This window comes from Sordaria macrospora, chromosome 5 (assembly GCF_033870435.1).
Source record: "Sordaria macrospora chromosome 5, complete sequence".
Classification (NCBI taxonomy): Eukaryota; Fungi; Ascomycota; class Sordariomycetes; order Sordariales; family Sordariaceae; genus Sordaria; species Sordaria macrospora.
In genome coordinates, this window is record NC_089375.1 from 4,430,948 (window position 1) to 4,452,514 (window position 21,567).

The window sequence follows — 21,567 nt, forward strand, 5'->3', positions numbered from 1 at the left end:
CAAGTCCGGATCCTCTTACCTTCTTCTATTACTCTCTTTCCCCTCCTTCCTCTCCTCTCCCTTCATATCATCCTCCTTCCTCTCCTCAATCTCCTCAATCTCCTCAATCTCCTCAATCTCCTCAATCTCCTCAATCTCCTCAATTTCCTCCTTCCCCTCCTTCTCCTCCTTCCTCTCCTCCCCCTCCTCAATCTCCTCCGTCCCAGTCCCAGTCCCACTCCCACTCCCACTCCCAGTTCCAGTCCCACCCCCACTCCCAGTTCCAGTCCCACCCCCACTCCCAGTTCCAATCCCATTCCCTCTCCCAGTTCCAATCCCATTCCCTCTCCCAGTCCCAGGTACCAACCCCCTCTGCTCCTCCAAATCCTCTTCAGTCCAGTGACTCGCTCGACTCTTATGTCTGTCCGGATCTTGTTTACTGTCAAAGTAGAAACCAAACGCCAAGTCTTCTTCTTCTTCGGCCCGGCGGATTATGTGGTTCATGCGGTGGCCAGCGAGGTAGACTGTGCAGTCGGGATGTGAGCAGATATATTTCTTCTTCTTTAAGGTAGAGGTAGAGGTAGAGGCAGAGGTAGGAGTATTCTGGGCCTGGCACTGGGCTTGGACATGGGTCTTCTTATCCGTGTTGTCTGGTCCGTTACTGCCAGCTTAGTTGTCGCCATTGTTTCGGGTTGGAGACTCTGAGGGGGACTTGGCGGGTGATGCCCATGGTTTTTTTTAGTAGGATATGATACCTATGATATGATGTTTTGGGACGGGACGGGAATTTGCTGTTGTTGTTGCTGATGAGGTATGTAGAAGGTAGGGTAGAGTAGGTACATAGACGTACAACCTAGAGGTAATGGAATGTGGATGGGTACTGGATAGTACAACGACTGCCTATGCAGTGGAGGTTGCATGGAGATCGTTGGCTCCCTGCCGCGCTTGTAGAAGGGTAAGAAAGGCGGCAGATTGTTTGTGTGCCCTGGATATGGATGACTGGACCTAGCTGGACCAAGGTAGTTAAAAGAAGGGTTTTGTGATGTATAAAAAAAATCAAAATGACGGAAGCACAGCTTTATGTTGAGCTTTCGTCGAGATTATATACCTCTCTACCTTGGGGGAGAGGAAGACATTGGGTCTGGATTGCAGTAACGTCTGGTGGACTGGTTGCCATGTGCATATCATCTGAACCTGCCTGCAGCGGATGGATATCATCTGAACCTGCCTTGGTTCAAAACAGTGAATAGGCACGAGAATACCTAGCGTCTGAATAGGATTCAAGGTTCAACCGCGACCCCACAGAGAACCAGTGCGTCTCAACTATTGAGTGACTACCTTACCTACGTAGTAATTCATAACCCGCGGCCGAGTCAAATAGGATGAATCAATACTATCCAAAGCTTATCATCTTTGTTCCGACTGGAAGAAGAAGAAGAATTCTTGCCTCTCTACGCCGCAAAAACCGGTTGGATCTTGGACTCGACATTTCCTACGATGTTGGCGCTTTGAGTTAATCATGAGATGAGAAGGAGAGGAGAACGAGTTACGAAGAGACTATCGTTGGTAGCTGGCATACTAGGTAGGAATCCACCTCTGCCTAGTTCAAGCTGTACTTAAGGCCCCTTTGTTTACGGTCAGGTACCATTGTCTTTTACCTCTACGAATTATCTGGAGGTAGAGAGAAACAACACCAGCGTTGAACACGAAGCAAACGGAGCATGTAATACAGATATAGGTAGTGTACCGAGCGAGTGTGTATAGAATGTGTGCTTCAGTGACCGTTGTTATATGAGGGCTATAAAAGAACAGAGAAGGTGAAAAAGGCGCAGAAGCGCCCAAGGTAGGTAGGTAAATACAAAGTCCATTCGTTAGGAGGACAAGCGAAGAAGGATAAGTGCATAAGTAACTGCCGTTGCCGTCCAAGCCAAGCCAACCGAGGTAATCCGTATCCAGCCTCATGGTATCCAGGTAGTCCCAGCCCATCCATCCATCCAGTTTTGATGCAGCTTGATAGTTAATTCCATGTACAATAATCATCGACATTATCCAACACTGCTAGCTTTTGTGCCAAGTGTTGTGGGTATACAAACCTTCTCTTCCCTTTTCTTCCCAACAACCTCCACCCTCCCTCCTAGGTAAGGTATACAACCTCGTTCTCTATAGAGGTGGGTGCTCACTCCCCATCCTCAATCCTCAACCTTGACTGACACTCAACACAACACAAATCACCACCCGCTCCCCCTCCTCTTTCTTCCCGGAGTCAGCTTCGCGAATCCGTCCCACTAAGACTTCAAATGCCCTCTCTGATTCTCCTTCCCCGCCGCCCTCGCCTCCGTAGCCGCCGTAGGCGCACTAAAGCTCCTAGTCCCTTCGCCAGGCGTCATCGGGTTCATGTCCGTGCTCTTCTTAAGCGCACTGGCGTAGCTCAAGTCATTGCTGACGACCCCCGCGGGCTTGCTGGGCGACTGGGTGCGCTTGCTAGGCGATAGTGGCCGTCGGGTGGGTGAAGCGTTCCTTTGACTGTTCTTGCTCGGTGAGGCGTTCCGCTTGTTCGGGGAGGGAGCACGCTGTTTGTTGGGAGATTCAGGCCTCTTGTGTGGCGATGGCGCTGGGTCTCGGCCACGCTGCTTATTCGGTGACGCATCCCTCTTGTTCTTATCCGGGGACTCTGGCCGCTTAACGGGGGACAGGGGTCGCTTCTCGGGGGATTGAGGACGGGATTTGATTTCGCGACTTCGGCCACGTTCGCGGCGCTCGCGGATCATTGCGAGGGCTTCTTCCCTGGATACAGGGAGTTCACCTCGCGATTCCGAGCGTGGCTTGGGGACGTTGATGTCGCCGTCGATGTCCATGGCATTTTCGCTGGTGGCGGCGCTAGCGACGCTACCCTTGGAAGGGGTTCTGAACATCCGACCTAGATCCGCGTTGGTGGACGATTCCTTGAGGGGAACCTTGGTTGTGATGGTGCTCGAGTTCGTGGTAGATCCAAACATCGATGCGTGGGCTAGGCTGGAGGGTGAGTAGCCTAGCTTGGACTCGGAGAAACGATCGATACGTCGTGAGGCAGGCGCTGGAGTGTGAGTGGGCGGTTGTGGCGAGGCGGGCACTTGCCGGATTGACTGTTGTGACTTTTGGCTATCGTGGCTGGCGCGGGAGTTAGTCCTATCCCCTTCTACTCCCTCGTTCTCCTTCAGTTGAGGGGGTGGTACGTTTTCTTTTTGTTGTTGACTGGGGTGATAAAGCTTGGGTTCCTCCCAGTTGAGATGGTCTTGATACACGCTGGTGGTTGCGGTATTGGTCGAGGCAGTGACAGTTTGTACCGATCCAGACATGGCCGAGCTGATGACCGAAGAGGCTGGTATCGTAGGAATGTTTCCCATGACATCGCTACCGATCGACTCCGCATACCGCTTGTGCGGCGCCGTCAACAAACTCTGCAACGACGCCCGCTCCGAGTCCAGCACATAGTCCGGTACACCCTCACTATCTGGCGTCCTTCGATGTCTCGACATGATACTGTCCTGCATTTCCGACCACGCTTGCGACTCGCCCATTCGTGAGTCTGCCATGCGTGAGGACTGATCGCTTGTGCGCTGGTATCGTTGTCGCTTGTAGAGGTTTTCCCGCTCTTTCGCGCCGTTGACAGGGACGGAGGGTGCTTGTAGTTTATCCAACTCCTCCTGCGACAATGTCCTGAAGATGCCCTGCTCCGGTAGAAAGACCTTGGTTTTCTGCCCCGACTTCTTCGCACTCTCGCTCCTAAGCTGCTCGGTCTTCGTCCTCTTAGCCGACGGAGGCGAGATCCTGTCCACGCAAGGCGATGGTGAAGCATCCCTAAGAATCACCAAGTCACCTGCGTCTGTGACTTTTGATGGGCTTATTTCCGCCCGCTTCCTTTTTGCGCCTTCCATGCCTCCAATGCTTGGCCTCTTGGTAGCCGCCCGGGCGCCGGCGCACATTTTGAGATTGCATTCGACTTCCATGAAGGCGATTAGCTCCAAGGCACGATCAGCTCGTTGCTTCTCCCACTGCCAGAGTTCTTTCAGTTCTTCGATTTCGGATTCGCTGGTCGTGGAATGTTCGAGGTCGGCGGTGTGGTGGATATAGGACTTGAGAGCGGCGAAGTCGTCTTCTGGTTCTAGTGGTTCCATGCCGCCCATCTCGACATCTTTCGTCTCCGGTAGTGGGATCTTTCCCTCGGCCGCAATCCTTGCCAGCTCCTCGCTCTTAGCTAGCGCCTTGAACGCGTCCCTTTCCATCTCCAGAGTGTTGATATGTTCCATCGCTTTGTTGAGTTGTTCTTGGAGTCCGGCCGTGACATTTCTCGCTTCGATGGCTTCCTGTTCGCGGGCCTGTGTTTGCCCCTTTTGTTGCTCGAGCTCTTCTTCGGCAGCCTTTTGGGCGGCTCGGCTGGTGTGCAGTTCGGCTTCAGCGGTTCTCAGAGCGGTGCGAGTGGATTTGAGCTGTTTTTGCAATTCGACGATATCGGACTGGGCTTTGAAGGTCTCCTTGCGCGCTTTGCGGATCTCTTTCTCCCAGATGGCTTGGGTGTGGGCGAGGGATTCTTTGGCGCGACCGTAGTCCTCCTGGCGTTGAAAAGCCGTTAGTTCCTGCCAAAGAGGTGTTTGTGATGAGCGAAGGGATAGATAGACTTACCATAACAACTTCCAGTCTGTGGGAGACCTTTTTCTCCCTCTCCTTGCCCTCCTCAACCTGCTGTCTCAGCACCTTGACCTCCTCACGCAGACGTCGCACTTCAGCCTCTGCTTCCTCGCGCCCAAGCACGGCGCGTTGGAGGGCGGCATCTGTTATTTTGCGTTCCTGGTGTTTGGCCTGGAGAGCCATCGAGTTGAACTGGCTAACCTTTTCGGCAACCGATTTGTCGCGACCATCTTTGGGTGAGAGTAGGGAAGGGCCTTCGCGCTGTTGGTTGTGGGAGATGGGTTGTAAGGGGTCGGGAGGGCTGATGGTGAGGAGGTTGACACTGTGGTCGTCGCCGCCTCCTATGACGGGGGCCTTGGTCGGCGAGTCTGCCAGACCCGGCGACGCTTCCATGGTTAGTGGGTGGTGATTGTGTGCACAGATCAATGGAGATAGATGCGATGCATATAATGGATGCGATGGGTGGGCGACAGGATGATACGTGGTGGTGGTGGTAGTAGTAGCTCGATGTAGTTGTCGTCGATGTCGATGTTGACAATGCAATAATTGTTGGTTGAAAAGACGCGTCGATGTCGATGATGCGACAGTCGCGGGCAAGTGTCTCGGGGTCTCTACTGCTGCGTCATCTGACTTTAGAGCATCGAAAAATGTTGACAAATGCGGATCGGGGGGTTGATCTTGGTTTCCGCCTTGCAGTAGTAGATGTTGTTTGTGGAAAGAGGTTAGGTTCAGGCTTGCGTCAGGCGGCCAGTGGTTGTCGTGCCTCGTGGATGTCCTGCCCTTGTCGGTTTTCCCCAGGTTTATTTTTCGGGTCGCAGGTTGTACATTTCAGTTGTTTTTCTGTCAAGTATCAACAGCACCATTAATGACACAGTGCTATCGGCAGTCCGAGTGTTCACTGAAAACACAAAAATGACTCGAGATGCACTGCACTCTGATGTAATAAAGCTGTAAACAAAAAGAGGTCTCTCGATGAAGAAAGAGGAATTGTGCGACAAACAACGAATGATTCCGATGAAGTAATCAAGCATTCCATTCGCGCCCGCCCCTCCTTATGCTTTTCACAGTCTTGGGTAAATTGGAACTTTGCGACTGCGTATTTTACCGTCTTGTTACATGTACAGTGTCAAATAGCTCCCGCATTGGCTCCAACGTGCGCCGTGTTGCCCGGGTGACGCGCTACCTTGTTGACGATGCAGTAAACACGTGGGATCCCCGCCTGTTCCAACGCAATTGGCCAGCCTTGCATTTTGCATCCTTTAAGCATCCCATTTTGCCCAATTGGCGACTTGAGATGACATAGCCATCGGGAACAGGGCCCTTTAGCCCCAAGCTTGGAAAGGGAAACGGAAGCTTCCTTCCCTGAACCCTTCCATTCTCTCAGCCTCGCATCCATTCGACTTAACCGGTCAAGGAAGACATCTGTTCATTTGTCACCAGTTTCCATTCCATTCCTATTTGTTGTTGTTGTTTTGATCCTCTACATTGGATGTTTACAAATCACTACTAGCCACAACATCGTCAACATGGCCGACACCGACACCGTCCGCCGGCGCAAGCCCGAATCCAAGACAGCCTCAGCATCAGAAGACTCCGAAGTCGAAGAGATCGTCCGCCCCGGATTCCCTCCCCACTCCGACTCTCAGAATGGCGGCAGCAAGAAAAAGAAAGCCCCCAAGCGCCGAATCGAAGACGAGGACGAATCCAACCCCTGGCTCCTCGACATCCTCCGCGTCATCTCCTTCCTCTTCCTGGCCTCTTGCGGTCTAAGCTACCTCATCTCCAATGGCGAGACCTTCTTCTGGGGCATGTCCCACCCGCCCAACTACCTCCAGCTAGGATGGTGGAAGTCCCAAATCGTAGGTCCTTTCCTATTCCTTTTGCCCAACCTGAATAATCATTAGCAGCACCAGCTAACAAACTCGGCAACGTAGAGCGGCCCCATCTACCTCACCCCCGCCGAACTCGCCGCCTTCGATGGCACCGACGAATCCAAGCCCATCTACCTCGCAATCAACCACACCATCTACGACGTTTCCGCCAACCGCCGCACTTACGGCCCGGGCGGCTCCTACCACGTCTTTGCCGGCGTTGACGCCTCGCGCGCTTACGTCACCGGTTGTTTCGCCGAGGACCGCACCCCGGACATGCGCGGTGTCGAAGAGATGTTCCTCCCTCTTGACGACCCTGCCGTGGACAACAAGTACTGGAGCCCCGAAGAGTTGAAGGCGCTAAAGAGGAAAGAGATGGAGGAAGCCATCAAGAAGGTCAATGATGCCCTCAGCCATTGGGTTAACTTCTTCGGCAAGAGCAAGAAATATAGGTTTGTGGGGTATGTCAAAAGGGACAAGGACTGGTTGAAGAAGGAGAAACAGCCCAAGTTGTGCGAGGCCGCGGGCAGAGGGAGGACGCCTAGGTCACCGCCGGGGGAGGAAAAGAAGGAGCACTAGAGAGATGGCTCCTGGAAGAAACAGCGCCACAAATGTAGTTCGGAGGGAAGCAATGGCCCGGCGACATGAACTGTGGCTGGCTTTGTGGTGATCGATTTGAGAGCCTTATTGTTTATGTATTGGCCTCATCAGTTGTGCAGTGAACACCGATCGATGTCTTTTTATGGTGATTGCATAGGAAACAGGACAGAAGTGGTAACTTACCTCTCCACCAATGGAAATTCGAGGCCGTAGAGGTATTGATTATTTCTTTTTGCCAGCAGCAGCAGCAGCAGCAGCAGGTTTATCAGGTATGAATGGGTCACAGAAGCAGTTTGAACAGTTTGAATACCAGACATCATGACACTCAATTTTGATGCAAGTATCTAACCAATCAACCAAGCCATATGCTCGCAGCAACCTGGTGCCCGACTGGCCAGCTCTAATAAACCAAAACGAAAAGAACGTCGCTGACAACTCAAAGAAACAGGAAGCCAGCACGCCCGACACCGAAGAACATTACACTTGTTTACCATCATACAATCCAACTCGGGCTCCTTTCGTGCATTAGAGAGACAAGAAAGCAGCAACACCACCAGCAACAAGCGCAAACATGCTCGTAGCTCCAGCAGCAGAGAGCATACCCGCACCAGCAGTCACCGGCTGAGCCGAGGAAGAGCCACTGGGGATGGTCGAGTTGGACGGGATAGTTCCGGTAGTTGGGTCGGTCGTGGTGGTGCCGTCGGTGCCATCGGTGCCATCGGTAGAACCAGAACCAGAACCAGAATCGGAGCCAGTACCCGAGCCGGAGCCAGAATCGCTGCCAGAGTCACTGCCAGAGCCGGAACCGGAACCGGAACCGGAACCAGAGTCGGATCCAGAACCAGAACCGCTGCCACTACCGCTACCGGCATCAGCACCAGGAGCAATGTTTGCCGCAGCATTGGCCGCAGCAGCCTTGTAATTCTCCAATGACTTGGTCGCATTTGCAGAGGTACTATTTTCAGTTAGCCATTATCCACATCCACACCCCCTCACCAGTGTCAGAAAAACTTACTCCTCATTAACAACCATCACCATGCCCCCCTGACAATGTTTTCCCTGCGCACAATACAGCCACAAAGGATTCTTATTCTTCACCACCACCGTGTAAACAGGAACATTATCCTTGTCGGCGGCAGCAGCCATGAACCCCGAATGGATCCCCGTGACGTTGCTGTTCATAACAATAGGCTGGCACGGCGCGTCAAATGTTGATTGCGTCACGGTGTGGTTACCCGCTACGAACTGGAATTGGATTGCTTCGCCTGGTGAAACGTCGGAGAGCTTGGAGGGGGAGAAGGTGATGGTGCCGTTGTAGCCGACTGTTACTAGGTGGGTTTTTTGGGCGGTGACCATTGGGATGGTTGTGATGAGGGTGGTGAGCCCGGCGAGGAGGAGGTTGGAGAAGTGCATTTTGGCGGTTGGCGTTGGGTTGAGTGTTTTGGGTTGAAGATCTGGTTGGTAAATTGGGAAGAAAGAAGACCGTCGTCCGTCTAGCGGGTTGTTGTCGGGTTTAGGTTGAGAGAGTGTTGAGTGAGAGAGTGAAAGGTGGTGAGAGCGACTAGCGCTGTATTAACGTATTGTCGAAATAGTTGAGCAGGACTAGCCTAGCTGCTTTATCGAAAGGGAAAGTAAAGACCGGACGACGGCGGTGGAAGAAAGGAAAACGAAAAGAAAGAAACGACCCGGGTTGTAGGTTGTGAACGTGGTGGTGGATGAGGAAGAAGGATGACGAAAAGAGAAGTTCCTGGAAACAGAGATGGGGAGGGTATCGTGGAGATATAAGTCAACGCCCAGACCCAAAGAGATTCAAAGATCGGCCGGATGTAAGCTGGGCCTAAAAGATATCCATGACCTGCCATGGTTAGCAACGGAACTGTCAGGTTTCATCGACAAAAAGGAGTCGTGGCTGGAGGTTCTGGGGTTGACCCCATAGAGGTGGCCAAGACGGAGTGTGGTATTGAAACATCACGGTGTTTGGAGTTTCCGAACGGGACAAGGACAAGGACTGGGCATTATTAGCTGGGGGGTACACTTACACCAAATTTCTGTTGGCTATAGCAAAAAGAGTATTGCTCTCTGAAAAGCTAGCTTGTCCTCCTCCTCCTCCATGTTCTCGGAACTTCCACTTCGTTTGATTCGTAGAGGTATCTTTCAATCGAAGCACCTCGGCAAAGTCCCGGAATTCGACATGGACGAAACGAAAACGATGGCCGTGCCGAATTTGAGATAGGTGGGATTTCTACCCAGCCTGGTGAAGCGCGTACGGTGGTAAAGCTCGTATCGACATCTGTAGAGAAGAGAGTGATAGGTGAATTGGGTTTTGTAAAGAATGCGTCTGAATGCTTCCATGGTAACGAAGGTAACGAAGAGAAGTGATGAAAGGAAGGTGTCGCTGTCTGCTGCTTTGCGAACTCGAAGATCCTACTTCAGATTCAATCATTGGATTCAGTTGAAGATCTTGGTGGTCTTGATATCCCCGAGACACTTCGCCACCTATCCACCCATAAGAACCAATCCGTCAAGCCAAACCCCATCATATCCATCTTCATTACTCGTCTTCATACTACCGACGAAAATCTAAAAGTCGAAAAAGAGAAAGAGAAAGCCAAAAGCCAAATTAAGGTTCGGACCCCTGCTACTACATGTAAGCGCCAGGGGGGCGGCCGTCTGTGACCAGGGGTCAGAGCACACCCGGGAGCCGACCATCACTAAGAGATCTGCGACGCATCTGATACACGGATCCGGTTTCAGTAGTCTAAACCACGACTCGGTTAGATTTTTCCAGATCTTAGTCCCTTGCTGGCTGAATCTCATCGTTCCGAGAGGGCGATATCGGAAATGCCAATGTCAAAGTGCCAAGTTGGGTGTTGGGACGAATTCGAATTAGTCGTGGTATCGAAGCTATGACGGGGTCTGAGCATAGCATGGGTAATGTCAATGTTGTCTTTGTGTGTTTGGTTAGCTTCGTCTTTTGAGTATGATCGGGATTTTGACGGTCTAGACTCTCTCAGGTTCAGAGCGGGAAGATTATAAACAGACTGGTTAGAAACACCGCGGGAGAAGATAAACATCTGCTATGGTTAGTAATGAAGTTTTTTGAGACCTGGCCGTCTATACTCGACCTTCTGCCCATATCAGCCTTAACCATAAGTCATCAGGAGTTGCTCACTTGATACTTTTCTTAAAGCACATACTGAACATGGTCTGGACTTCTTCTGTCTAATCATCCCATCTTTAAAGTGTGGCCTAACTTGCACTTTTTCGAACTTCATCGAGCTTGAGTTTAGCAACAACTGATTGTACTAATCGCCCGCCAGTTCTTAACACCCCATGCGCTTGTTCTACTAGCTTCCATCCACCACGTACAGCGTAAGACGTCGTGTGATCCCAAGGCGTCATCGTCGATCATTTTCTTGAATTCCATCTCGTAAGGCCGTTCAAAGTACGGAGAATGGTGATGTTACCCGATCGTGTGGCCGCCGGTTGCCGGAGGAACAAATCAAAGTTCGAAGCTGAGAATGTTCTGCCCTGAACCCACGGAGCATACCACTCCCTCGGAATCACCCTCTCCCAGGTAGCTGGCCCCCATTCTCTTTGACCTAGAACTTTCTTCTCCTTCTCCCCAGTCCTTTCTTGGGCCCTCTGAAACTTCAGCCCAGTCATAGGCATAGCTCCTCAAAGATCCAACAACAACTGCGGCGCAATCTTCTCCAAATCCTCCACTTCCAAAAACCCCCCTCCTCCCGTCGTCGTCCCATTCCCTCCCTCCCGTTCCATCACGCTCCTAGCAATCGCCTCCCTAACAAAGATATCCACATATCTCGCCACGGCCTCATTCGCGTCCTTCGTTATCTTGGTCTTATCGCTCTCGAAGAACTCGTACAGTAACCTCGTTAGTAATTCCGAGGGGACGGTGGGGCGTTCCTCTTCTGCTTCGTCTTCGTCTTGTTGCTCTTCAGCGTCTGAATCTTGTTGCTGTTGTAATTGGTACCGATCTGAGTCGTCGTCGGAGTCGTTTCGGTCTCGGTTGTTGTTGGTGCGCTGCTGCATTTGTCGTCGTCGGAATCGATTCGTGTCCACTTCTGGTTCTTCCTCTTCCTCGTCTTCGTCGGACCCAAGTATGGTCACGTCATTGTTTATGCGGCTGTGATCGAACATTTCGAGGTCTTCGTTGTCTTGGTCGGAGGCGAGCTCGATCGTGTCTGTGGTTTCGTGGCGTTGCTTCGAGAAGGAGGGGTCTGCTGAGGTAGAGCCACGTTTGGCGCCGGCAGGAGCTGTGATTGTGAATGCCATGTTAGCTTGGATTGAGTATTTGGAGCGCAATTGATCCAATTGCGACCGTGAGAAATGGGAGGCTTACCGCGACGGCTGCTGGAGGCCGCGGGGGTTGATTTGGGAGCCATTGTGCCTAATTTGTCGCTGATACCTGAAGCCAGGTGGAGGAGAAAGGAAAGGCGCTAAGTTAAGAAATAGTATACGGCGTAAATGGTTATAAGCACAGTCGTGGAAGCTGGGCGCGCAAAGCTGTCGCAAGTCCAGAGGTGTGTTGGGAAGATGTATGGTGGTGGAAGTTCAGTTGCTTGGAGACGCGACCCGAGAAAGGTACCCCAATTCCCAAGTCGTACTGACGTAACGTATCGAACAGTGATAACCAGAAGTTCGGCCGAAGTTCACAATGTCCACATGGTGATGGCATTTCACGTATTCGCAGGCATTGCATAATCACTTGTTGTCAGAAAAAGTTCGGAAAGGAAACCCATGAATTCGCCAAACTATCGTCAAAGAGGATCTATGAGACGCATGCAAAGGAAATCAGGCGGAAAGATGATGTTGCCAAAAGGCAAAGGAGAATACACATGGGGAACAGCTAAGGATATTTGTATTACAGCGGGGAATTGGTATATAGCCCGCGAAACCTTCCTCCTCAACCGGACAATGGCTCAACGCTTGAGTCCATCGTCACAACCTTTTCGAAACTCTCCGTCAGAGATAGATGCCGAAGAGGATCGGTCTGATCTCCATCCCCAAAAAGGGTCATCTCCTCAACTTCAAAGTTTAGTACATTGGAGTTGGGAAATTTAACCGGAACCACCCTTGAAGGCCTTGCCGAAGAGGAGGACCTGGAGCTGATCGTAGATGGAGAGGACACCAGCACCGGCGACACCACGGAGAATGTTGGCACCAGCACCCTTGAAGAGAGACTTGACACCCTCCTTGGCGACGATCTGGGAAGCGGCATCGAAGGAAGACTTGTACTTGACGGCCTCACCGGAGGTCATCATCATGCGACGACGGATGGTGTCAAGGGGGTAAGAGGCGATACCAGCGGCGGTGGTGACGCACCAGCCGAGAGCGAAAGAGGCGAGGAAGTTGTTCTTGAGGTCACCGACGAGGAGGACGGGCTTGATGGAGTCGTAGAGACCGAAGTAGAGACCACGGTAAACGATGATACCAGCGACGGAGGGACCGAAACCACGGTAGAGACCGGCAATACCATCGGAAGCGATGGTCTTGCGGTAGACATCGACGAGGCCGTTGAACTGACGCTCACCACCCTTCTTGGCGGACTTGGCGTCGTTGGCGAGACGGGTACGGGCGTAATCGAGGGAGTAGACGAAGAGGAGGGAAGTGGCACCAGCGGCACCACCGGAGGCAAGGTTACCAGCCATCCACTTCCAGTAGCCATCCTTGTCCTTCTTGAAGCCGAACATGGCCTTGAACTTGTCGCGGAAAGCGAAGTTGAGGGCCTGGGTGGGGAAGTAACGGATGACGTTGGCGGTGTTGCCACGCCACAAGGCCATGACACCCTCATCGGCGGTGGTGCGCTTGAAGCAGTCGATGATACCGTTGTAGCGGCGGTCGAGACGGCCGGCGCGGATCATCTCATCCTAGAGGGTTGTCAGTATACCTTATCATACACATGTGATGGAGGTGTACTCGTTTCTCCCATCGCTGACGGTGGAAGGGTGTGGCACGTGACAGCCCAGATAAACTTGACGGCAGACTGCTACCGCACGCGCGGATCACAGCGCCCCAAGGATATTCCCTTCTCCGGTCGGCAATGGGAGAATGAGGTAATTATTGGAACGTACCTGGTTCTGGACGAGGAGCTTGATACGCTCAATGGGAGCGGCAGCGGTCTTCGAGACGGCGGCGGAGACACCACCCATCAAGAAATCCGCCACGAAGGGCTGTAGAAAGGGAGAGATGTTAGCATGATGTTATTGTCATGTCGCGATAAGCAAACAGAGAGATGTCATGTCAGGTCGTGTGTCCCCGCATTTCCCGGTGCGGTAGTCGACATGCAAACGCCATGGCCTAGGTAGCTTGCGACAGATCAAGCGCAAGTAACAATCATAACCATCATCGTCGACCGACTGATTCAATCGGAGGACCGGATGGTTGTTGTCGTTGATTGCTATTGTGCGATGACTTGCGAAGGCTGGCTGAGGTTGCGGTGTGTGTTGCTGGATTGCTTCCAGTGCTTGACCAGAGAAAATGACGACAACAACAACGACCTTGACGACGACATCATCATCTTTCGAAAGAATGGGAGAATAATACATACCGGCATGCCCAAAACCTTCTGCTGATCCGCCATTGTGATATTCCTTTCCTTGCTGTAAAAAGAGAGGAGTGGAGATGGAGAGAAAAGACCAAGCTCTGCTACGAGAGAAGAGGAAGAAGTCGCGAGAATATATTCTGCGGCCGACTGGGGGTCTGGGGCTCCAAGGGGGGGCCGACGAAAAATTTCGCAGCGGAGACAAGGAAGCAGGCCCAGTTTTTATTTTGTGCGGGTGCCAGCCGCTGCTAGCCCACCGAATCTTCCCGGTCCCCTGGCTGGGCTGCCAAGCACCGGGCACGAGCCATTCACTCGCATCTTTGCCAGATCGGGCGACCTTGCAGCTGCCGGCGGCCCTCGACAGCTCATGCCACTCGTGCCTGTTCCGCGGCGACAGTCAGGCTTGCTGCACTGCCGGTAAAGCCCGAAAAAGGCTCCAGTCCATCTTGTAACAAGAACCCAAATCATCGTCACCCAATTGGACGCATCGGAGCCCAATTTGTTCGTTGGCTATAATTACACGTATCAATTATCCCTCAGTACAATCTTTGGAGACGTCGTGTTTGAGGTGCCACGAAGTCCAGCAGCGAGACGCCAGCCGCCATCGTGAAACTGGTTATTTTACATATAGTTGGCAGCCGACGGCCGACCGCCTCTTCGCCTTCTCACCGTTCATTACTTTCGACAGTTTTCAATGATGCCCTCGGCTACGTCGTCTCAAACAGGAGCCTGAGATGGAGCTGTCGCCATCACTGTCCATCCACTGTCTTGGGATTCCCACGTTTCGAAAAAGAGCCTTCCGTCTTTGAACCCCCTCCCCAGCCGTCGCCCGTCACCCCTCTTCGCTCGCTCCCCCAGTCTTTCGTCCCCCTCCAACAAACACCCTTCATGCTTTGCGTTGGCCAAGACCCGAGTCAGATTCCTTGGCACGAAAAATGCGGATCATCGAGACAGCTGGAGCCGCCGTCTGCTACGAACCCAGAACTCTCTCCACGGCCAGAGATTCGGCTGTCATGCAAACCACGGGCCGGAAAACATTCATTCGGTGATCTCAACTTCCGAAAGGGTCAATTTCCAGGACATCCGACTCTTTGAAGTTTTTGACAACCTTCCCCATGGCCATGAGAATTCGATGGCAAGGGAATCCTACTTATCACCCACGAGCTCAAATTCCCTTTTGGCTCTTGTCCCAGGTTCAGTGGAATTGCAACGTCATGCTGCAGCCCCCCGGCCTTACTTTTTCAGCGCACAATTGTGTACCCCCCTCCCTCCTATTCGCTTTTCAGAACCGCTGAGCCGCCCGAATAGCATCGCCAGCAGCCAACCACTAGGCCATCGCTAGCAGGCTCTAGGCTGGCATGTGGCAAACGACGACGGCAACGGGCGGCAATTTCGGGCAACAGCTTCGGTCAATGAAAGCTCGTCAATGGGAAAGCTTCAACAGCTCTCGGGGCCAAAGGATCTCTAAGAGAAAATGATCGAGTAATGAAAGCTCTGACGGCGAGACGGTCTCAACGGTGAGTCCGATGTGCACTTGAAAATCACTGAATACGAAAAGTGAAAATGAAGACGGTGGCGGCAACATGGCCTATCTTCACCATTGGTTCCAAATGATAGGGAACATTTCCACAATCCATCAAGGTGCCGGCCGGAGGGGGTCCGTTCATGCCAAGCCGACAAGGTTCGGGACGCTGGACCGGACTTGGAGATAACCTCCAACCGTAGCGAGCTTTCACGTGCGCTCAAAGTCCATGAACAACCTAGCAGAGATACATATCACGGTGAGGTATTTGCAAGCAAGTAAACAACACTTGAGGCTCACCTTGCTCACACACGAGAGAAGAATCGGTCAATCACAGTATGCTTGTGAGTGTGCCGTCTTTCACCATGTTCATCGGCCATGGAGTCAACCTTGGCCTCCCTCGCCGCTCAGGATGAGTCCAGCGGCTCGCCGTAATACTCTCGATCGAAGAGCTCGGCTATTTGACGAGACCATTTGAAGAGATCATCATATTGCTCTGCGCGACTTTACACGATCCGCGCGGGAGAGCAAAGTGCGACTGTCCAATATTCTTCCGAACCTCACGACTTAGTGGCGCAACTGGAAGTGCGGGCTCATATCACTACCTCCCATACTCTTATAATACCCGGCTGGCATCAAGCAGAGGGGCCAAGACAGAAGCTTCTAACATTGATAACACTCAAATACGAATCTCAACTTCTCGTTCGAAGGTCATGCTCATGCGTGGTTCTCGATGGTTATCTTTCTTGGCAAGCACAACGAGCTTAGGAAGGGGCCAAGCAGGGATGAGGAACGTACACCCCATCTTGCTCTGTGATCAAGTCGTGGTTTTCCATCTTCCGCCGTCATTCTTTTGAACTGGTGGTTTGTCGTGTTTATGGGGGTCTGTGGTCGATGACGCTGTTCAGGAATGCATATGAGTGATGAACTCATGGGATACCAGGAATATCGGATATATAGGGGGATGGTTCAGTACCTCTACCCAAAGAGCTGCAGATGTTCTCTAGAATTACATCTTACATAGAAGCAGATCTGGACATCCACACCCAAGGATGTGGATCTGGCATGTAATCCATCATGCCCCGGGTGAGAAGATGGAGATCATCTCAAGATACTGAGGAGGCAATGAAGGAGAACGGACAAGATTGAGCAGTGTCGGGCCATCCGACTCAAGGTGGAGTATGAGAACTTGTGTGAGAAAGGAGCCCCAGGTGATGGTGTTGACCGGGACTTGGCCCTGGATGGAGTGGAAGGAGCTCCTCAATTTCGGGCTGTTTCTCACCGAGATGTCTTCGACGGAGTCTAGTTGATAAGGAGCAGTCGATAAGAAACATCCTTAGCTTCGACTCTCACCTCCATTCGGTGACGGAATACTTCAACGGCCACGCGCCGTCATTGACGAGATGGAACCCGATCCTCATAGGGCTGGACTAGTGGTCTTGGGAGGATCCCATCCCAACGTCCATATACCATCATACACACATACGTCACTGGCACCAGGGAGACTTGATGTTGCTTTGAGGAAGTAAATTAGTTTCCTATTCTACCACCTCTAGTCCTTCTGTCCTCCTCCTCGGATTAGGGTATCATAGAGAACCGCTCGTGAGAAGCCATTCCCATCGGACTAGGCATGCACACACACGGCTTGCACGTAAGCATCGCAGGAGGTCCAACTCTTTTCCCAGGCAGATAGGAGTCGAGTTGTCCCCGGTCGTTTGTCGCGTGATATTGGTCGTTCCGTTTCGTATCTTCCGATCGATGCAAAATCCCAGTGTGATTGTGTAAAGAATCTGAGGAGCACTTCCCGATTCCCCTCCCACTAAAATGCTACACCGTGTGCATTGTGCATGCAAAGATTGACCATTTCCCACCAGAGACTGTAGCCCGATCAAAAAAGTCAAACCCCTTGCTTGTCGTGACGAACCACCCTTTCAAGTCTGCCGGTCCGTCATGTCAAGAGAATCGCCGGCTATTTGGACATTTACTCGGCGTCGCCAATGGCACGGGCTGTGTGAGAGTCGTATGTTAGCCAAAATCGTTCTCGGAGCTGTGTTCTCGTCGAAATCGAAAAGTGTCGTCGGTCGGTTCAACCGGGCGAGGTAGACGTACTGTAGATCTTCATCTTGCTGTGTCCAACAACCTGCTTGATCTGACCCTTCTCCTCGAGGTCCTTAAGGCAGCGGCGGGCGAGCGAGCCGTTGATCTTAAGACGATCGACGAGGGTAGCGACGGTGACAAGGCGGTAGGACTGGACGTCCTTGTAGAGCTTGTCGGAAGTGGACTTGTCAAGGATGACGGCGTGCTGAGCCTTGTCCTTGACTGCATGTGTGTGTCAGTGAATTTGACCCCAAGACTTTTGTGTTGTCGGAGGCGCCATCACGGCAGCGACAATGACCTCGACGGCGACAGTCGCGAAGCCATTGTCAATCTGCCGAAAATGACGGCCTCGGAAAATGGACAGAGGTTCTCCTTACCCTTGCCCTTGGACCACTTCTTCTTCTGCTTCTTAGCACCAGACGCGGCGGGAGCCATTTTGAATGATGAGTTCTGGTGGTTTGGTGATGAACAGGAGAGGGAGAGACAGTCCTGGCTTCAAGGTCTTTTCCTCTGCGCAACGAAAAGGCGGGGAGATTTTTCTGGTCGGCGCGCAGCGAGTGTGGCTCGGGCGCTGGGCTGGTCTCTGCGCACGCACACACTCTCCGCCAGTGACTGCAGGTGCGCGCGCCAGGCCAAGCTTAGGTCAACCGAGCCCTAACCAATTCGCTCCCCCAATGCGGCAACCAGCGTGGCGGTGCACGGACCGCACAACTGGGGCACAACTGGACCATTTGGGGCTTTCGTAGCGGCAGATTGGGGCTTGACCACCTGAAGCGGGGCCACCAAAAAATTCCCACGACGACCCGTCACTCTCCGCTCGCCGAACGACCACCCTTTCGACGTTATCCTGCCCGAACTCACGGCCAACTTCACCACCAATTACCACGAGGGTCCCCTTTTGCAGTCCGGCCACCGAACAGCAATTCAAAATGTCTGAGGGAGAAGTTGACGTCGCGGCCGTTTCCCAGTATGAGGTCCTCCCCAAGGAGGTCCTCGCTGAGGTTGGCAGTGTGAAGCTGTTCAGTATGTTTACGCTCGAAGTTGCACAATGGCGTCGCCATGCTAACTTGTGATTTTCAGACCGCTGGAGCTACGAGGATGTCGAGATTAGGGATATCTCTTTGACGTAAGCGCAACCCGTCCGAATGATGCACAACCCAGAAAAAAACACCAAGAACACGGTCGCCTGAGATTGCTACGAAACGCGACACGAACGAACATGTACGCGAGAAAGAGGAGGAAACGAAAGAGCTGGGAAACTGTTGGAATTTGGGAGTCATGGTCAATCGCCAATTCGCGTGGAGAAGAACTTGGGAAAACAGAGACATCTTGGTCGCAAAGATGAGCGAAGACAAACACACGAACGGAGGGCTAACGACCAACATCTACACAGCGACTACATCCAGATCCGCTCCCCCGTCTACCTCCCCCACTCCGCTGGTCGCTATGCCGTCAAGCGCTTCCGCAAGGCCAACTGCCCCATCATTGAGCGTCTCACCAACTCCCTCATGATGCACGGTCGCAACAACGGCAAGAAGCTCATGGCTGTCCGCATTGTCGCTCACGCCTTCGAGATCGTAAGACTCACCCGAAACCCGGAATAACCTGCGATAAGCGAGCAATAAGCCAGTTACAGTCACTTACACACGATTATCTAGATCCACCTCATGACCGACCAGAACCCCATCCAGATCGCCGTCGATGCCATCGTCAACTGCGGTCCCCGCGAAGACTCCACCCGTATCGGTTCCGCCGGTACCGTCCGTCGCCAGGCCGTCGATGTCTCTCCCCTCCGCCGTGTCAACCAGGCCATCGCCCTCCTCACCACCGGTGCTCGCGAGGCTTCTTTCCGCAACGTCAAGTCCATTGCCGAGTGCCTTGCTGAGGAGCTGATCAACGCCGCTAAGGGCTCCTCCAACTCCTACGCCATCAAGAAGAAGGATGAGCTCGAGCGTGTTGCCAAGTCCAACCGTTAAAATGGTTATGGCTGGCTGCAGGTGTCAGGGGAACGCTTGTTGGGTGCTTGGGGTTGTTGGACGGATTCTATTCGGCATGTTTTGCTCAGCATTTGTTGCGCGTTAAAAGGGAACTGGGTCTGGGAGGATACGGTTCTTCTACGGCAATTAGGTCAAAACAGGCAGGCACTCAATAAGGGCTCTCAGACATTGAATGAGAGGAAAACGTGGATTTGCGGACAAGATCTAAAAGTGCATATACCTCGAGGCGCCGGTGATTCGGTGAAATTATGATTCCCCTTTTCTTTTCATGATCACGTCCGTTTGGCCATAGTGACTGAACGCCAGTTATCGCCTTTCGTTTTGTTTTGACATCATGGTTCACATTGTCTTCTTGAACGATACATCATATCCCACGAGGTAAGTGGTAACAGCGAAGAACTTGGCCACAGAGTCTACCTCAACCTCCAACACCATGTCTAAGTCCGCTTGAAGTGACCGTCAAGGATTCCAGCTGCTCACGGTTTCCCTTTTGTTCTTTCAGGAGCGTCATTCTTTGCAGTTACGTAGATGAACCGCTGAACGCTTTCTTGAACCCATTTGACAAGTCTTCCTATCCTCCTTTTTATGATATCAATGTTACAAGCAGCCGCTAACGGTAAGGATATAATGTCAGAAAATCCACCATATTTCCCATGTATCTCCATCCTCTGCCCAGGCTTTCACACAGACATCTACGCCTTCACATCCACCCTCTGGAACATACCAACATGCTCAATGCCCTCCTCCCACCACCTCCCCATCTCCTCATCCACCACAAACCCCGCCCTCTTCCAAACACCGATCGCACTGACCTGAGCATGAACGCAGAAAAGACCTCGCCACTTAGGCATCATCCTCGCGTCCCTTTCCGGATCGATCCCCAGGGCTTCGAACCCCCTCTCCTTCACACTCGGGCTGAAATATCTCGGGTTGGCTTTCATCCACTCCACCGCTCTTCTGATTAACTGACCGGCAATTCCACGACCACGAAACTCTTTGAGAACAGCGAGACGGCCGAGTTTCATGTAGACTTCCTCACCATCATGTAAACTAGTCTTGCGATCCTTGCCACCTTGTTCAACCACTTCCAACGCTTGCTTAGTCTCCTCGTCCAGCTCCTCCAAGTTCACCAACTCATCAGCTAGATACCGCCCTCCCTTAACCGGGTGCGGCGCATGAGGGAATGGAACTATCCTGACCGTGCCAATGGGCAACGACCTGGTCTCTGACTTCCGCGGCCTCATGACTCTCCCAGTGTCGGTGTCGAATACTTCTTGCTGGACGACGCGGTTGATGGAAGCGTAGATGACGAAGTGCACGGAGCGAAGGTCGTTGGCGTCGAATTCGTTCTCGGCAGGGATTTCTTGCTCGTTGATGAAGACGGATTCGCGGACGGTCATAGCGTCTAGAAAGGTTTTGGGGATGGTGTTGAGGGTTGAGGGCGATTGTTGAGAGGGGGGCAGGGAGCCGTTCCAAGGGGAGAGAGAGAGGCCGGGAGGCTCGAGGGTGGCGATGAAGGGGGTGCCCATTTTTGTGGTTGGTGTTGACAACGGACAATGTGTAGATGGGTTTCCCTGAGTGAGACGGTTGAGAGCCGAGTTATGTCCAAAGAGCTGGATGAATGGCTGGCTAGACCTCTTGGGTGGTGATGTTGGTCAAGGTCTCGAGGAGTTTGGAAACTTAAGCTGCCAAGAAGACTTGACTTATATGTACAAGAGAACGGGCGGACACTGACGCGCAGAATGACTCCCTTAACGATTCGGTAGCAAAGTGAGTGACTGGTGCCAAGTCCTGATTGGAGATATAAGTACCCTGGATTGTGTCAGTGGCTGGAAGACTGAGCGGTCTGACTGATAAGTATGGTGAACAAACCAACCAGTATTGTTTCCCGTTTGGTGAGAACCTCTATGGCCAAGCTTCGAAATATTCAAAACGCGCAAGAACAATGAAGAATCGCGACTCTCGTTGGTATTCTAAGCAGATTTTTGAAACAAGTTGCTCAAATGGAAACCTGCCAAGAAGGGTTAAAGAAAGTCTTGGCAAGAAGCCCGCGCCGTGCCTGCCAATGCCCGTCTGTCGCCTGCCGATCACCGATCCGGTATCCGGTGGAAACAGTGTTCCGCTAGCACCTGCCAAAATTTATATGGCCCCCACGGACGGCCCACGGTGGCCGTTGGACTCGGGGGCGGGGTCGGAAAGCGGGGACCACCGGGTTTTATCCGCATTCGATTCCGGAAGGGGATGTGATTGGTCAATTGTTATTCTCCGCTG

The 21,567-nt window shown here is 52.5% G+C and overlaps 8 protein-coding genes across 8 annotated transcripts; 2 read left to right on the forward strand and 6 right to left on the reverse strand.

Annotated features, from left to right (window-relative positions):
- Positions 1–15: 15 nt before the first annotated feature.
- SMAC4_08171 (uncharacterized protein) lies at positions 16–899 on the reverse strand (the record flags this gene model as incomplete). The annotated part of the gene is made up of 3 exons (XM_003351107.1): positions 16–400; positions 596–647; positions 830–899. The coding sequence occupies 3 exons, from the start codon at positions 897–899 to the stop codon at positions 16–18; spliced, it is 507 nt and encodes a 168-aa protein (XP_003351155.1).
- Positions 900–1,753: 854 nt separating this feature from the next.
- Positions 1,754–5,037, reverse strand: SMAC4_08172 (uncharacterized protein; the record flags this gene model as incomplete). The annotated part of the gene is made up of 2 exons (XM_003351108.2): positions 1,754–4,568; positions 4,639–5,037. The coding sequence occupies 2 exons, from the start codon at positions 5,035–5,037 to the stop codon at positions 2,265–2,267; spliced, it is 2,703 nt and encodes a 900-aa protein (XP_003351156.1). The 3' UTR covers positions 1,754–2,264.
- Positions 5,038–5,879: 842 nt separating this feature from the next.
- Positions 5,880–7,374, forward strand: SMAC4_08173 (uncharacterized protein). The gene is made up of 2 exons (XM_003351109.2): positions 5,880–6,503; positions 6,579–7,374. The coding sequence occupies exons 1-2, from the start codon at positions 6,171–6,173 to the stop codon at positions 7,092–7,094; spliced, it is 849 nt and encodes a 282-aa protein (XP_003351157.1). The 5' UTR covers positions 5,880–6,170; the 3' UTR covers positions 7,095–7,374.
- Positions 7,375–7,382: 8 nt separating this feature from the next.
- SMAC4_08174 (uncharacterized protein) lies at positions 7,383–9,384 on the reverse strand. The gene is made up of 3 exons (XM_003351110.2): positions 9,155–9,384; positions 8,131–8,970; positions 7,383–8,070 (listed from the first exon to the last, which is right to left on the reverse strand). Exons 2-3 carry the CDS (start codon positions 8,526–8,528, stop codon positions 7,641–7,643), a joined length of 828 nt encoding a protein of 275 aa, XP_003351158.1. The 5' UTR covers positions 8,529–8,970; positions 9,155–9,384; the 3' UTR covers positions 7,383–7,640.
- An 893-nt stretch (positions 9,385–10,277) lies between these two features.
- Positions 10,278–11,799, reverse strand: SMAC4_08175 (uncharacterized protein). The gene is made up of 2 exons (XM_003351111.2): positions 11,479–11,799; positions 10,278–11,392 (listed from the first exon to the last, which is right to left on the reverse strand). The coding sequence occupies exons 1-2, from the start codon at positions 11,519–11,521 to the stop codon at positions 10,794–10,796; spliced, it is 642 nt and encodes a 213-aa protein (XP_003351159.1). The 5' UTR covers positions 11,522–11,799; the 3' UTR covers positions 10,278–10,793.
- Positions 11,800–16,703: 4,904 nt separating this feature from the next.
- Positions 16,704–17,870, reverse strand: SMAC4_08177 (40S ribosomal protein eS25). Its single transcript, XM_003351113.2, has 3 exons — positions 17,677–17,870; positions 17,312–17,521; positions 16,704–17,209 (listed from the first exon to the last, which is right to left on the reverse strand). Exons 1-3 carry the CDS (start codon positions 17,732–17,734, stop codon positions 17,184–17,186), a joined length of 294 nt encoding a protein of 97 aa, XP_003351161.1. The 5' UTR covers positions 17,735–17,870; the 3' UTR covers positions 16,704–17,183.
- A 280-nt stretch (positions 17,871–18,150) lies between these two features.
- On the forward strand, positions 18,151–19,493 carry SMAC4_08178 (40S ribosomal protein uS7). The gene is made up of 4 exons (XM_003351114.2): positions 18,151–18,322; positions 18,380–18,425; positions 18,693–18,876; positions 18,958–19,493. The coding sequence occupies exons 1-4, from the start codon at positions 18,229–18,231 to the stop codon at positions 19,273–19,275; spliced, it is 642 nt and encodes a 213-aa protein (XP_003351162.1). The 5' UTR covers positions 18,151–18,228; the 3' UTR covers positions 19,276–19,493.
- An 88-nt stretch (positions 19,494–19,581) lies between these two features.
- On the reverse strand, positions 19,582–21,318 carry SMAC4_08179 (uncharacterized protein). Its single transcript, XM_003351115.2, has 2 exons — positions 21,173–21,318; positions 19,582–21,108 (listed from the first exon to the last, which is right to left on the reverse strand). Exon 2 carries the CDS (start codon positions 20,823–20,825, stop codon positions 19,989–19,991), a length of 837 nt encoding a protein of 278 aa, XP_003351163.2. The 5' UTR covers positions 20,826–21,108; positions 21,173–21,318; the 3' UTR covers positions 19,582–19,988.
- Positions 21,319–21,567: the final 249 nt, after the last annotated feature.

Bases quoted from the DNA above. Each gene is read 5' to 3' on its own strand.
- SMAC4_08173 (XM_003351109.2), top strand. From the start codon at position 6,171: ATGGCCGACACCGACACCGTCCGCCGGCGCAAGCCCGAATCCAAGACA. The intron at 6,504-6,578 runs GTAGGTCCTTTC...TCGGCAACGTAG, and splicing joins GATGGTGGAAGTCCCAAATC to AGCGGCCCCATCTACCTCAC.
- SMAC4_08174 (XM_003351110.2), bottom strand. From the start codon at position 8,528: ATGCACTTCTCCAACCTCCTCCTCGCCGGGCTCACCACCCTCATCACA. The intron at 8,071-8,130 runs GTAAGTTTTTCT...AACTGAAAATAG, and splicing joins GTGATGGTTGTTAATGAGGA to TACCTCTGCAAATGCGACCA.
- SMAC4_08175 (XM_003351111.2), bottom strand. From the start codon at position 11,521: ATGGCTCCCAAATCAACCCCCGCGGCCTCCAGCAGCCGTCGCG. The intron at 11,393-11,478 runs GTAAGCCTCCCA...TCACAATCACAG, and splicing joins GGCCTCCAGCAGCCGTCGCG to CTCCTGCCGGCGCCAAACGT.
- SMAC4_08177 (XM_003351113.2), bottom strand. From the start codon at position 17,734: ATGGCTCCCGCCGCGTCTGGTGCTAAGAAGCAGAAGAAGAAGTGGTCC. The intron at 17,522-17,676 runs GTAAGGAGAACC...ACACACATGCAG, and splicing joins GAAGTGGTCCAAGGGCAAGG to TCAAGGACAAGGCTCAGCAC. The intron at 17,210-17,311 runs GTACGTCTACCT...ACTCTCACACAG, and splicing joins CAGCAAGATGAAGATCTACA to CCCGTGCCATTGGCGACGCC.
- SMAC4_08178 (XM_003351114.2), top strand. From the start codon at position 18,229: ATGTCTGAGGGAGAAGTTGACGTCGCGGCCGTTTCCCAGTATGAGGTC. The intron at 18,323-18,379 runs GTATGTTTACGC...TGTGATTTTCAG, and splicing joins TGGCAGTGTGAAGCTGTTCA to ACCGCTGGAGCTACGAGGAT. The intron at 18,877-18,957 runs GTAAGACTCACC...ACGATTATCTAG, and splicing joins TCGCTCACGCCTTCGAGATC to ATCCACCTCATGACCGACCA.
- SMAC4_08179 (XM_003351115.2), bottom strand. From the start codon at position 20,825: ATGGGCACCCCCTTCATCGCCACCCTCGAGCCTCCCGGCCTCTCTCTC.